The sequence below is a fragment of the Emydura macquarii genome, unplaced genomic scaffold (assembly GCF_026122565.2).
Source record: "Emydura macquarii macquarii isolate MOO-44397 ecotype Brisbane River unplaced genomic scaffold, CSIRO-AGI_Emac_v2 contig_719, whole genome shotgun sequence".
Classification (NCBI taxonomy): Eukaryota; Metazoa; Chordata; order Testudines; family Chelidae; genus Emydura; species Emydura macquarii.
In genome coordinates, this window is record NW_027130856.1 from 5,006,798 (window position 1) to 5,019,249 (window position 12,452).

Consider the following 12,452-nt stretch of genomic DNA (forward strand, 5'->3'; position numbering starts at 1 on the left):
TTGTTAAATGTATTCCTTAATTTCTGGATGCTAACTTAATTTCTGTAGCTGTGGTGAGGTTACCACAACAACTTTAACTTTTGCATTTCATGTATATTGTGCATTAGCGTTAAAGTTGCATTTAGTATAACATTTTGCATTTAGTATTTAGGTATTAAGTTGAAACTGATTAATTCTGTAATTGCAATTTAAGAAATGGTTATATTTTTCTAGCTGATAGTAATCTACCTTTTTGAATGGATGTGACTAATAACATGGATGCATGCAGTACATTTGTTCACCTCTGACTTTTTTTTTTTTGGCTAAAATTAGAAATATAGAACTTGGATTATCTTCATTTCTCCAAACTGGAGATCACCTCACAGAAAAATATTAATATAGATTTCAAATTGGAGATTATTTGATGATCTATAACAGAAATGTCAGAGTTCAAATTGCGTATAGTACTATTGTTTATAATGAATGTGTACCAAATTTCAAGGTTCCACCACATTGTGAACATGGAAATTACTTAGGTGTAAGGCTACATCTATACTACAAGCTAGCAGTGTGATTCCTCTGCTCATGTACGCATACTTGCACTAGCTCTCATCGAGCTAGTGCATGCATAAATAGCAGTGTAGCTGTGGTAGCACGTGTGGTGGTAGCAGAGGCATGGCATTGCTGTGCCAGATATATACCTACTGGTTTCAGGTGGGTTTGTTCTCAGCACAGCTAACCTGGGCCTCTGCTGCAACTACTTGTGTTACTGTGGCTATGCTGCTGTTTATGCTCATGCTAGCTAAGTCAGAGCTAGTGCAAGTATGTATACACGAGCAGAGGAATCACACCCTAGCTCATTATGTAGATGTAGCCTATATGTCAGTCACACTGTTACCAGCATCTGTATTATATGAGATGATGAATTTAAGAAATTTTGGAATTATAGGTAGCATCAGTTGCAAATGCAGAAGATTCTGCAGACTCGGAGGTTGTAATTGATTCTCAAAAACGTAGAGAGATTCTTTCAAGAAGGCCTTCATACCGGTAAGTTATGCTTTTTTAAAACTAGCCTAACTGTCACATACTACTCATACTACTACTAATACTACCTAAGAAAGAGCTCTGGGTACGCTTGAAAGCTTCTCTCTCTCACCAACAGAAGTTGGTCCAATAAAAAAGATATTACCTTGCTCACCTTGTCTCTCTAATATCCTGGGACCAACATGGCTACCACAACGCTGCATGCGTACTACTCACAACATAACTATCAGTAAAAGACAGTCACTCAAAATATTTCTCTTATGGGCATTGATTTTAAATCTGTAATTTAAATTAAATTGTTTAAATTATATTTTAGAAAAATTCTGAATGAACTATCTTCTGATGCTACTGGTGTCCCTAAGATTGAAGAGGAAAAGTCAGAGGAAGAAGGAACACCTTCTGGCATCCCTGCAATGGCAGTACCAACCAGCCTATATCAGACTAGCACAGGGCAATACAGTATGTATGTTAAGATACAGTATAGCATTTTAATTAAAAAAAAATCTGTTACTATCTTTTGCTGAATTTAAAAATAGTGGATTGAAAGTGGAGAGAGTTGTTTGGACCAGGAAAAAGAGAATGAGATTTATCTTCATATTTGTAGAAGAGGATTGTAGATTGCATCTTCTGCCACATCACATTAGCAAAAATAAAACTTTTTCTGGTCTGTTTCCCCCCACCTCAAAGCCTCTGTTAATTTTCCAAAGATCGGGTCATTTTGAAATTGTACTGTGCCTTAAAGAATTGAAGAACCAGGCATTGGCTGAAAGAGGCAAAATGTAGGTGTCTCTCTTGTTTTTTATGTATGTAGGTATTTGTATTTATATATTTTAAGAATTTTCTGTTTTTCATTACTGTATTGTTTTAATGTTGTATTAAATGCTTGTGTTGATTGGAAAATGTTGATTAAAACATTAGTACAGTGCAATACAAAGTTGTACGTGACTATGGGTCACCTTTTGTCTTCAAAAATTTAATACCATTTTGCTAATCTAGTGCAAAAGATCAATGCAGTATAAAATTATATGGTGTGAAATAGTATATTAATTTATTTAAATCTCTGATTGTGCCAGTAATTGTCATCTGAAGAATATGTGTCCTGTACTGTAACTTATTGCATGTCACATTGTATGACAAATTATAGTTTTCATCCTTTTATTTATGGTATGAATTGACACATAATTTGTAATGAGATAGAGACCATAATTTAGGGATAAAGCACAGGAGGGAAAGGTATAAAACTTTCTATTTTATCTCTCAGTTTTCTGACTTTTGATTGTTTGATTTTTCTAATCTTTCTGTTGCATTAACAATAATTTTCTATATGGAATTAACCACAAGCTACAGTTTCCAACTGGTTTCATTTCATTTTCTCCAAACAATGGGAGAAAAAATTAGCTTCACAGCAGTATTCCTCAAAGATTTTTTTTGTGCTTTATTTACATATTAAACATTTCACTCCTCACTATGAATGTTACATTTTGCATAGTCATTTCTGTTCTGTGGGTTGAATTTCCATGAATCTTTTTCCTTTTTGTATAGAGTTTATTTTTACAGTATTTAAAACAAAGAATTTACTGTTCCAGTGAGTCATTTATGTATCAAGTCTTCTCATATGTAGAAATAATGAAGATTTTTAAATAAAAACAGCAGTGTATTTTACCTACACAAAGGCAGGAAAATGGTAAGGAGGTCTGCTTCTTCTGAAGCATATATATCAGAACAAGGACTCCTATTAAAATGTTAACAATAGAACTTAGAAAAGAATAGAATGGCTTTTTCTAAATAAATTCACTCTTTAAATGTTCTTAGAATTCCTCTAGATATCCTTTATAATTTGTAAAAGTAAAGTAAAGTGACCAAGAAAGCAAAATTTACATATAGCATTGAACTACTAATTACTACTCTTCATACTCATTACTCTAGTTATAGAGATGTTAATGGTGATGACCAAATTAAGGTTCTGTAGAACATGAAATTCCTTAAGTTCTTTGGTTCTAAGAAATTAGGGCCTTGATCCTGTGAAAAAATCAATGCTGCTAGGTGCTGAGTCCTTAATTCCCAGTGACTGCAGTAGGAGTGCTAAGCTCCTGTTGGGAGCTGCTCACAACTTGTACCACTCACCTGGAAAGTGTATTTATTAGTTATGTTCAGGTTTACATTTTGGGTCTTCATGACCAAAGAACAATTTCGTCAGAAGACTCAACATTGAAGTTATATTAAAAAATGTAAAGAATTCATTCCAAAATATAGCCTGTTCAGGAAAACCTGGATATGCTTGAACGAATGGAAGTAGCAAAACACAAAGGGATAGAGTTGTTGAATATATCCAAGACTGAAAAGAATATAAGTGCCAGAAGAAACTATCTGTATTTGGAAATTAAACACAAATTCAGTGATTACTTATTCTATGCAGCAACTTTCAGTACATATAATTCATTTAGAGTTTCTTTTATAGTTCAGTTTTGCTTTGTTGAAGTCAGCATGAATTTGAATGCTGATCTGAATGGAAACAGAATTGGGCTTAATGTATGAAAGGTTAAGCATTTTCATCAGCACTAAGAATTAATATCAAATACTGTTACTGAGTGCTTTAATGAATAAATCTGCTTTCTATGTAAAAATTCCTTTGACCATGTTTTCTGACTTACTTTTCTTAAATATATATTCCCCATATCAGAATTATTGTAGGCATCATTAATACCAAAATTATCTTATCTTCTTAAATATCACTGGTCTATTAGTTTTGGGTTGGGTTGGTTCTAGTTGCAATGAGATATTTATCATCTTTGTCATACAACGGGAACCCCTTCGGGACTATGCAGGGGTATTTTAACGGACTCATAATGAATCTTTAAGCTTGCAGGTTTGTGATAAACTGGGAGTTCAAACATCTTAACTCCGCAGCCAGTCCATCTAAGGACCTGTGTTTTCACTAGTCACATCATTGTCTTCTTCCTGGCGGCTAAGATCTTGAGGTGTCATTCAGTCAAACCTGATGAACTCCCATGCCTCCATTGGTCAGGACCTCTACCTCCTGGGCTTCAGGGTGTCAGCAGCACTCATAGGCATTCTTGTATGAGTCTACTCTATGCTTTTCTACTTTCATTTTGGGATTATTTGGAGGAAATACTCTCTAGGTGGCCATCCTCCCTCTTTGGGCTCAGGGATCACTCTTGTGGCAAATCTGAAAGAACTCTTTCAAACTTTATTCTTGTTATTTTTGCAGCTGTTTAGCAGGTTCTTTAAGAAATTGAATGTTTTAAAATGAAACTAAGTGCAAATATTAGTAACAAGAATTTTTTAAATTGTAATTGCACATCATTGCCTTTGTTATAATTTGTCATGCTTGTACTGACTAGTTGTGCAGGCGTTTTTGTCTATTTTAATTGGAATATTTGTTCAGTAAGACATCTATTTTGGAATAAGTAAAAAAAATCATCACCAATGTCTGCTTGAATTAGCAGAGTCCATAAGAAATTTAATTAAATCTTACTTAATCTAATTTTAAGTACGCTTTGGTATGAGCATGGTCTAGAAGAGTCCTGACGCATGCTGTTTTCCCCTCAAATAAGAAATCATGCTTATAATTTGGAACAACATGTTCTGCATTTTTAGATTGATTTAATGTACAGTATTTTTTAAATACATTTGCAACAGTATGCTTCAATATTAGGCACTGTTCAAGGATGCAGATATCAACCTTCATATGCCATGATGAGTCTGGTTTAGGAGCTTTATTTTTAAAGCTGTATCTTCTTGCAATCAGTTTTCTTACTCCATAATTTATTTATTAGTTCATTAACATGATCTGAAAAAGTTCTCCATTGTATGTGAAAGGGCAAAAACCTTAAAACAAAATCACATCCACCTTTTATTGCAGTGAATTCAGTATATTAGATCTACCTTTCATCAAGGAAATTATAACAAAATGTTTCTTGATCTGCTTCTCATTCCTGTCAGAATTGTCATATGAAAGAAAAGTTAGAATTGAGAGTCAATCAAAGTTGTAGTAGTGATGGATGGCCAGTTACTGGCACTGGAAATTTTAAGTTTGGCCATTTGGAATTTACTGTTGTTTTATCAAAAGATATCATGTTGCCTGACTACTTCTTTTTGTGTCTTGAGCTTCTAAGCACAGATCCTCAGCCACAGTGAGTTTATCACTTCATTCCAGCCACCTACAGTCCTAAGGAGCTGATATGACAGCCAAGAACTGGCACAGCGTAAGGATGCCCTGACACTTCCCCTTTGTCAGTTTCAGGGTGGGCGTGATGGAGGAAGGGATGAAGGTTCCTAGCAAACTGGAGGTTAAAAAAAAATTGTTGGCATCTAATGCTACCTGCTTATCCAAGCTTATCAAAAGAGTCAAACAGAGTGTTGAGAGGATGTATGCCTTTACACCCCTTTGATGGAAGTTGGAGACAACATCTTGACCTACTCTTGGAAGTGTTTCTCCTTTCTGTTCAGCATCACTTCAATCTTGCTTGGGTTCAGCTCTGTTCAGCTGCTCTTCATCCAAGAGCTAATTTCCTGTAGACATTCTGACATGTTAGTAGAGACAGTGTTTACATCAGCTGAGAATGAGAGAGAGTTGAGAGTCATTGGCATGATGTTGGCAACTAAGCATATGGTGTCTCATTATTTCTTCCAGTGGTCTTATGTATTGAAGGGAAGCAGGGATAGTATGGATCCCTGTGGGACCTCACAGGTTAGTGCCTTTGGAGAAGAGGAGCAGTTATTTATCTCCACTCTCTGAGTACTGCTGGAGAGAAACAATTGGTGCCACTGTATTGCTAGCCATCTACTCCTGCTATTTCATGTAGATGTGTTAGTTCTACTTTGTGGTCCATTGTATCAAAGTTTGTGGAGAGGTCCACGGGGTAAGCATGTAGATCTTACCTGTGTCCATGGCCATGAGAAGGTAATCTTTTAGTGCCACTAGTGCCACCTCTGTGTTGTGTCCTGGTTTGAGGCCTGATTGTGAGGCATCCCGGATATTGGCTGCTGTCACATGTTGCTGGAACTTGGTGGGTACTATTTTCTAAATTATTTTGCTCAGAAACGGGAGGTTGGAGATGGGACACTAGTTTGAAAGATCTTCAGGGTTGAGTGTTGGCTTCTTGAAAATTGGGCAAGCTATTGTATTTTTCAAGGAGTTTGGTAAATGTGATTCTCTGAAGGAAGCATTGACTATTGCCATTAGTACTTGGCTTAATAGTTATTCACTAGCTTTTACCAGTCAGGAAGGAAATAAATCTGTTTCACTGATTGTGATTCTAACATTTTTCAGGGTTTATTGAGTTTTGGCATGTGTGAAGAGGCCAAACTTAGTCATGGGTGGTGGGGAGGATAATGCAGTTCTGGTTAGGGATAGAATTTTCTTTCCTGGTTAGCTGTATGTATGTATTCAGCTAATCTTATAATTAAAGTATGATGACAGCTCTTCATAGTTTTGATGCTTGGATCTGGTATTCAGGCTATGTAGTCTGGGTTGAGTAGGTGGTTCACTATGTAGGCTTTGATTCTGCCATGTTGATTATGGAGGAGTAGAAGGTTCATTCTGCCTTCTTTACTGCAGTGGTATCATCCTGTAAGTGTTGTTTTGTGCTGTGGTGGAGGGATTCAAAATGTTTTTTGCATCACTGGCATTCTACCTTTCTAGACTTGTGCTTCATCTGCCATAGCTCATCTGTGCCCATAGTGATCATTTTTGTCTGTGTGGAGGGACGGCTCCACACAAACTCATTTTCAGCTTGGCCTTGTATTTGGGGGCTTGTTCTCCTAGGATGAATTGAAAACCTATGGCATTCAGGAGTCTTCAGGTCATGAGAGCAAGTATTGATGTGCCATTGAGATTGTCTGTGAAGGTTGAGGTCATGAAGGATGAGAAATCTGGGGGATTCTGATACCATGTTGAGCAGCAGCTCTATAAGATCTATAAGAACAGGAAGTTGACAGGGTTTCCATAGGAGGTTTTAATTGTACAACACCAGGAGTCCTAGGTTCCTCTGGTCCTTCATCTCACAGGTCATGTGGATGCACTCAAATGTTTTGTTTCTTGTATGGAACATCTTTTGCATGCACAGCTGGAGGGGAAAAGGACTGCTACTCCACCTCCTCTCTTTTTTTCTGGTGCATTCTGTCTGTCCTGGCTTGTGACATAGAGTATCCTGTGGGGACCAGCTGTGCTAGGATAGGGTTGGAGGTGGGATTGAACCATGTCTCAGTGATTCAAGCAAGGCCAGGTGCTTCACCCAATCTTCTATATGGGGGTAATTTTCCTATACTCAACTAAGCTATCTGTGGGGCACCTGCACCATCATATCTAGCCCTTTGTGCAAACAAAGGGAACTCCCCTACCTTTCAAAAGTTTTAACCATTTGAAGTATATGCGTCTTGTTTCTAGATTAACTGTCAGTAACCGAAAGCTCTCTGATATGGGCTAAACTTCATATACTATGTTGCATTTTAAAGAAAAACATCCTGTATTGCTGACCTCTGGCATTAAAAATCACAAGTCAGGACCCCAAAATCATTTAATTTGTTTAAAAATCTTGCGATGTAAAAAATAATAAATATCTTTTTATTTATCTTACAGTTTTTTTAACTGTATGTTACACGTTTTACAGCTTTTCTCTACAACCATGAGGGGTGAAAACTTACTTTTTAAAAATAATGAAAGCTGAGATTCTCTTGTGCTCATATGACTCCAGGAGCTGAGGCTTTAAGAAATACACCAAAAAACTTGAGCCTCGCTGTACATTCATGAGCTGGCAACATTGACTACTTAGATTTTTATGTACCATCAGATAGCAACATTTAACATTTAAATATTATGGTGATGAGTGTAGTTTAAATACCTTCATAGAAAGAACATTTACTTCTTTTTGGGTACTCTTTAAATGGTGTTTCTAAGTGGGTATTATAGAAATTAGTGAATATGTTCCTGTTTTTAAATAAGTAGTTGTGAACTTCTGTTGAAATTAGCGTTAACCCCTGTAATGAATTTGGTTTTTACAAAACACTTACTATGCTAAGTATTCTTTGAGTCACATGGAAGAATTTAATCAAGTTGATGTTGGTAAAATGTATACATACATTTTCTTTCATATTTTTGGCTGCATGGTAATAGATTCTGATTTTCACATTTTGGTATCTCAAAACAAAATTTTCCCCATCTTTTCTCACATGGAGAACCTTAAATTTCAAGGGGCTTAAACTTGGACATCCTAACTTGAGAAAAAGAGGAAGATTGTAAGTTCCAGGGAAGGGTGCCTTTTTCCTTCCTCCTGATCCTCCAGTATTTTCCATCTTGTGGAAGGAGCTGGATAAATTGAAATATCTTTTTATTTTTCTTGTTGCATCTGGTATAATTGCCCGCAACTTCTTACTCCATTTCTCCAAGGGCTTGATGCTCTGTATCTTTATCAGTTACTATTCCCTTCTTATATGGAAATTATTATAGAAGTATTAGAGTTGCTGGGATTATAAACTGAAAAAAATGGGCAAAGTCATGCTTTCCCCATGTGATTGACCCCAAAAGTGAATAATATAAAACAGGAATGTGACACATAAGAGGCTCGTACAGTTTTTTAAAAATATGTTAATTCAGCAAGCTATGCTATAGCATTAGTTCTGCAAATTTTTTTGAGCACAGATATGATTGAAAGTCCCTATATGATGAAAAAAACTTTCTTCCAGAAGTGGTAAATATAGTATAATATGTTGTATATATTTGTTTATATTGCCTCATCATTTTTTTTCTTTTTGTATGTAGTTGCCATAGCTCAAGGTGGAGCAATCCAGATTTCTAATCCTGCATCTGATGGCGTCCAGGGACTGCAGACATTAACAATGACAAATTCAGGAGCCCCTCAACCAGGTGCTACTATTGTGCAATATGCAGCACAAACACCCGATGGCACACAGCAGTTTTTTGTACCTGGAAGCCAAGTTGTTGTCCAAGGTATATTTTGTAATCTACTAAATTTTGGATTTACACAAATGACTTTTTTCACAAAGTGCTTTTTGTTGGTGCACACATTATCATGATGTTAAATCAGTGGGATAATTAGTAATAAAAGGAACTGAAAAAATTAGTGTTAGGAAAAGAATGGGTTGGTTTGCTCACTAAAGGCAGCTGTCCTCATTTGAAAATAAAGGTTTATGTACTTTAGAGGAAATGTAGTAATGAGGGAAGAGCATGATGACATTGCTTGCTCATATGCACACTTTTGTCCAGGCCTTGTGAGAGAGTGTTTAATAGTAGCATAACAAGAGTGGAGCTGCTGCAGTTTGAGTTTGATTGGAAGTTGCTGTGTAATTTTAGTAAATAAAATGAAATTAAGAATTTCCTTTAATTGAGCATTTGAACAATGGTCATAGAACTTTTATATGTCCCATAGGAGTCTAGGAAATGACAGGAATGTTTGGGACAATATTTCCCTGTACCCTGAGATGGCTTCAGGAGTCAGGACAGGGGTTGGAAGGCTCTTCTATAAATCAGGAGATCTCTGCAGGGAGCTAGTAAGGTGCATAGAAAAGCAGTCAGGAGAGTGTCTCCTTTACTCTATCTCCGTGCATTGAGCCATTGAGGTGGATTTCTCTTTTTGGTATATTAAGGCAGGCAGTAGCAAAGGCCTGCAGGTTCTTTTCCTTCCTCTCTTTCCAGCTATTCCAAAGAGCAGAGAAAGAATTGAGAGAGAAGGCAACTGGAGGTCAGTCAGGCCAGTAGGTATCTTCCTGGATTCTTCTCAAGGGTGGGGGAAGCAGCAGTGACATTGAGGCTACTTTGTGGGAGATGAATAGGGACAGGGAGGGCCAATTCCTGGATCTCTCCTCAGAGTCAGGGAGCTGAAAGTTGCAGTGGGGGATAAAGGTGATCTTTTCTCACTTCTGCATCCTTCCATGAGAAGTGGGGTGGGAAGCATGGGGAGTCTCCTTCTTCATTTCTTGTGCCTTTTCATGGGCCAAAGAGCATGCTGCTGCTCTATCTGGAACAGGTCACCATAGGAGGAGAAAAGGCTGTCCAGGTGAGTTAATGGGGAGGATATGCCTGTGCATCATCACTGACTGATGTGACCCTCACACTTAATAGCAGGAAAGAAAACTACATAAAATGGAAAAAAGGCAAAATAAATAAAAAGAGAAAGAAGTCAGATGAGCATGAATTGAAAGTTCTGGCATTTAATTTAAACAATTGAAATGTACAAGATTTCAAGACGATAAAGTCTTCACTGATAAAAAAAAATCTTAAGATTTTCTTTAATTTTGTGAAAACTCCTCAGTGAGTGTGTTTCCCTAAGATATAGAGAGATTGCACAGCTCTTTCCAATGGGCTAATTATATATCATCAACTAGTTTGAATCAGTCAGAATGGGAGGAGGTGGTAGAGTTTACTGGGTACATAACTCTTTAACACAGTTTAAAGCTTGTAAACTAAGGTTGTCTGCTATATTCTTTCCAGTGTGATGGAAGGAAATGTCAGAAATTTTTGGTGTGGGAATCCAATCCAATAGCATTTTTATATGTCCACTATATTGTATAGTTAATTATGCTCCTAATTCTGTGATAGCACAATTTATTATAATATAAAAGAAACAGTCTGTATAAAAACTTTACCACTGACTCTGGCTAGGTGGCATATGATTTTATTGTCTTATTCATTGTAAGAAACATTGACTGGGGAAGACAACATAAAAATAGTGCTGTTGGTTAAAAAAAGGATACCGCTGAATTAGTTTGAAATTTTTAGACTGATAAGAGCAAGTATAAATGTATCTGATTTAAAAGTGCCAGGGCAACCTGTGAAAAATCCTAGTGTAATGATGGATGGTGTTACTTGCACTCTGGGGTTGAAGTGTGTCAATAGATGACTGTACCAAGAAAAGTGTATGCATAGCAAAGGGCCATTCTAAAAATTCTGATCCACAGAGTGATCCTTCATTTGTATTTGATGGGTTCTTTTAATTAATTTACCACAAAGTTTAGTAAATTTCAGTGAATAATAAATAATATGGAAATCTTCTTTGAGTATTGTCCTTATGGGTGCTCACTTGAGGTATGAATGTGCCCTGTGTGCCTTCGATTGGAGATTTTCAGCAGCAGTCCTCATTTGGTCCTCACACATGCCCTAGCTATCCTTGTGCCCCATACGGAGGACATATAGGACTGTGATGGACCAACTGTCCTCAGTTCCTTGTCCAGGCCAACCGCCCTGGCCAGAGATGGGTCAGTGCTTGCAGATACCTGCCTACTTGTTGCTCTTATAGTTTTTTCTTCTATTTTTTATAATTAATAGTTTTTATTCTTGAATTTATTTCATATTTGCAGGTTCTTTTTTCTGTTGGTCAATGTTTTTGCCTACTGCATCTACCCACAGCCCTGCGTATAGGGGGTGATCCCCCTTTTTAAAGAAGACTGTTTTGTTTTGGGGTATGCCTAAGTCCCCAGATTTCAAATGTTGGCTCAGTTGCTGGGAGTCCTTCCCATATAGTGATCGACACTTGCACTCAGTGATACATACATGCCTTCAAAGTGCAGATTGTGCACTAGTTTTAAGATCCATTCCAAGAGGGACACGGAGATTAAACTTTGCCTCCTTATGATGGAGTGCTATCTTCATCTGACTTCAGATCCAGGCCTGGAAATCCCCCCTATACAGTGGCCTCCTGGTGACTCTAGTGCCCCGTCAGCCTACAGGAAACCTCCAAGCAACGTGGGAAGAAGAAGTACTAAAACTCTTCAGAAACAGCCTACTTCTAAGAGAACCACTGTACCAGAGATCCTGTACCCCTCAAAGGCTTCCACCTAGGCTTCAAGTAGTCTCAGTACTGAGAGCTCTAAATTGAAGCCCTAAAGTTCATTTAAATCACATGGTTCCCACCAATCTGTACCAAAGCCTTCGGTACTATTGAAACTTGACTGAGCTGGTACAGATTCTAGGGACTCTGTCCCAAAGAAGTCGGTATTGTTTGTGGCATTGACTGCGTCTTTGGTACCTGAACCAGCAGTCCAACAGATGTCAGCACCTCTTGCGGCTTCCTTGGTACAGCAGGCCTCCATATCTTCAGCCCACCAGGCTCCTGAACAACTGCACCTGGTACTACAGGAGTTCAGATTTTCCAGGTATTTGTTTTCAGTGAACCTGTCTCCTTTATTCAGCTCAGTCAGATCCACAGTACCACAACTTCCACTGTCTCCAGTACCTCGCCTATTGCCAGTATTGCTTGATTCCCTGGTACACATGCGTATGGAGAGACAAACCATCACTCCTCGTCTGTCTGTTCTTCTGTTAGACTATGCAGATGAAAGCTCTTCAGACTCTCAGATTTATGTTCAGGGCTCTTATGATTACTTATCTAGACCATCCTTTCCTGAACCTGCTCCTCTGAGGGATACTTCAAGGCTAGGGTGACCTGGATCTG

At 37.6% G+C, this 12,452-nt stretch overlaps 1 protein-coding gene across 7 annotated transcripts in view; it reads left to right on the plus strand.

The window, feature by feature from the left end:
- The window catches only part of CREM (cAMP responsive element modulator), a 66,918-nt gene that overhangs the window by 22,854 nt on the left and 31,612 nt on the right, over positions 1 to 12,452 (plus strand). For 5 of the 7 annotated variants that reach the window (XM_067542648.1, XM_067542647.1, XM_067542641.1 and 2 more), the window contains 3 exons: positions 929 to 1,026; positions 1,340 to 1,482; positions 8,804 to 8,992. In XM_067542648.1, coding sequence (XP_067398749.1) covers positions 929 to 1,026; positions 1,340 to 1,482; positions 8,804 to 8,992 — 430 coding nt within the window. Of the gene's footprint in view, positions 1 to 928; positions 1,027 to 1,339; positions 3,624 to 8,803; positions 8,993 to 12,452 lie in introns of those variants that run through there. The other 2 variants (XR_010918704.1, XM_067542650.1) reach the window with 2 other exon arrangements.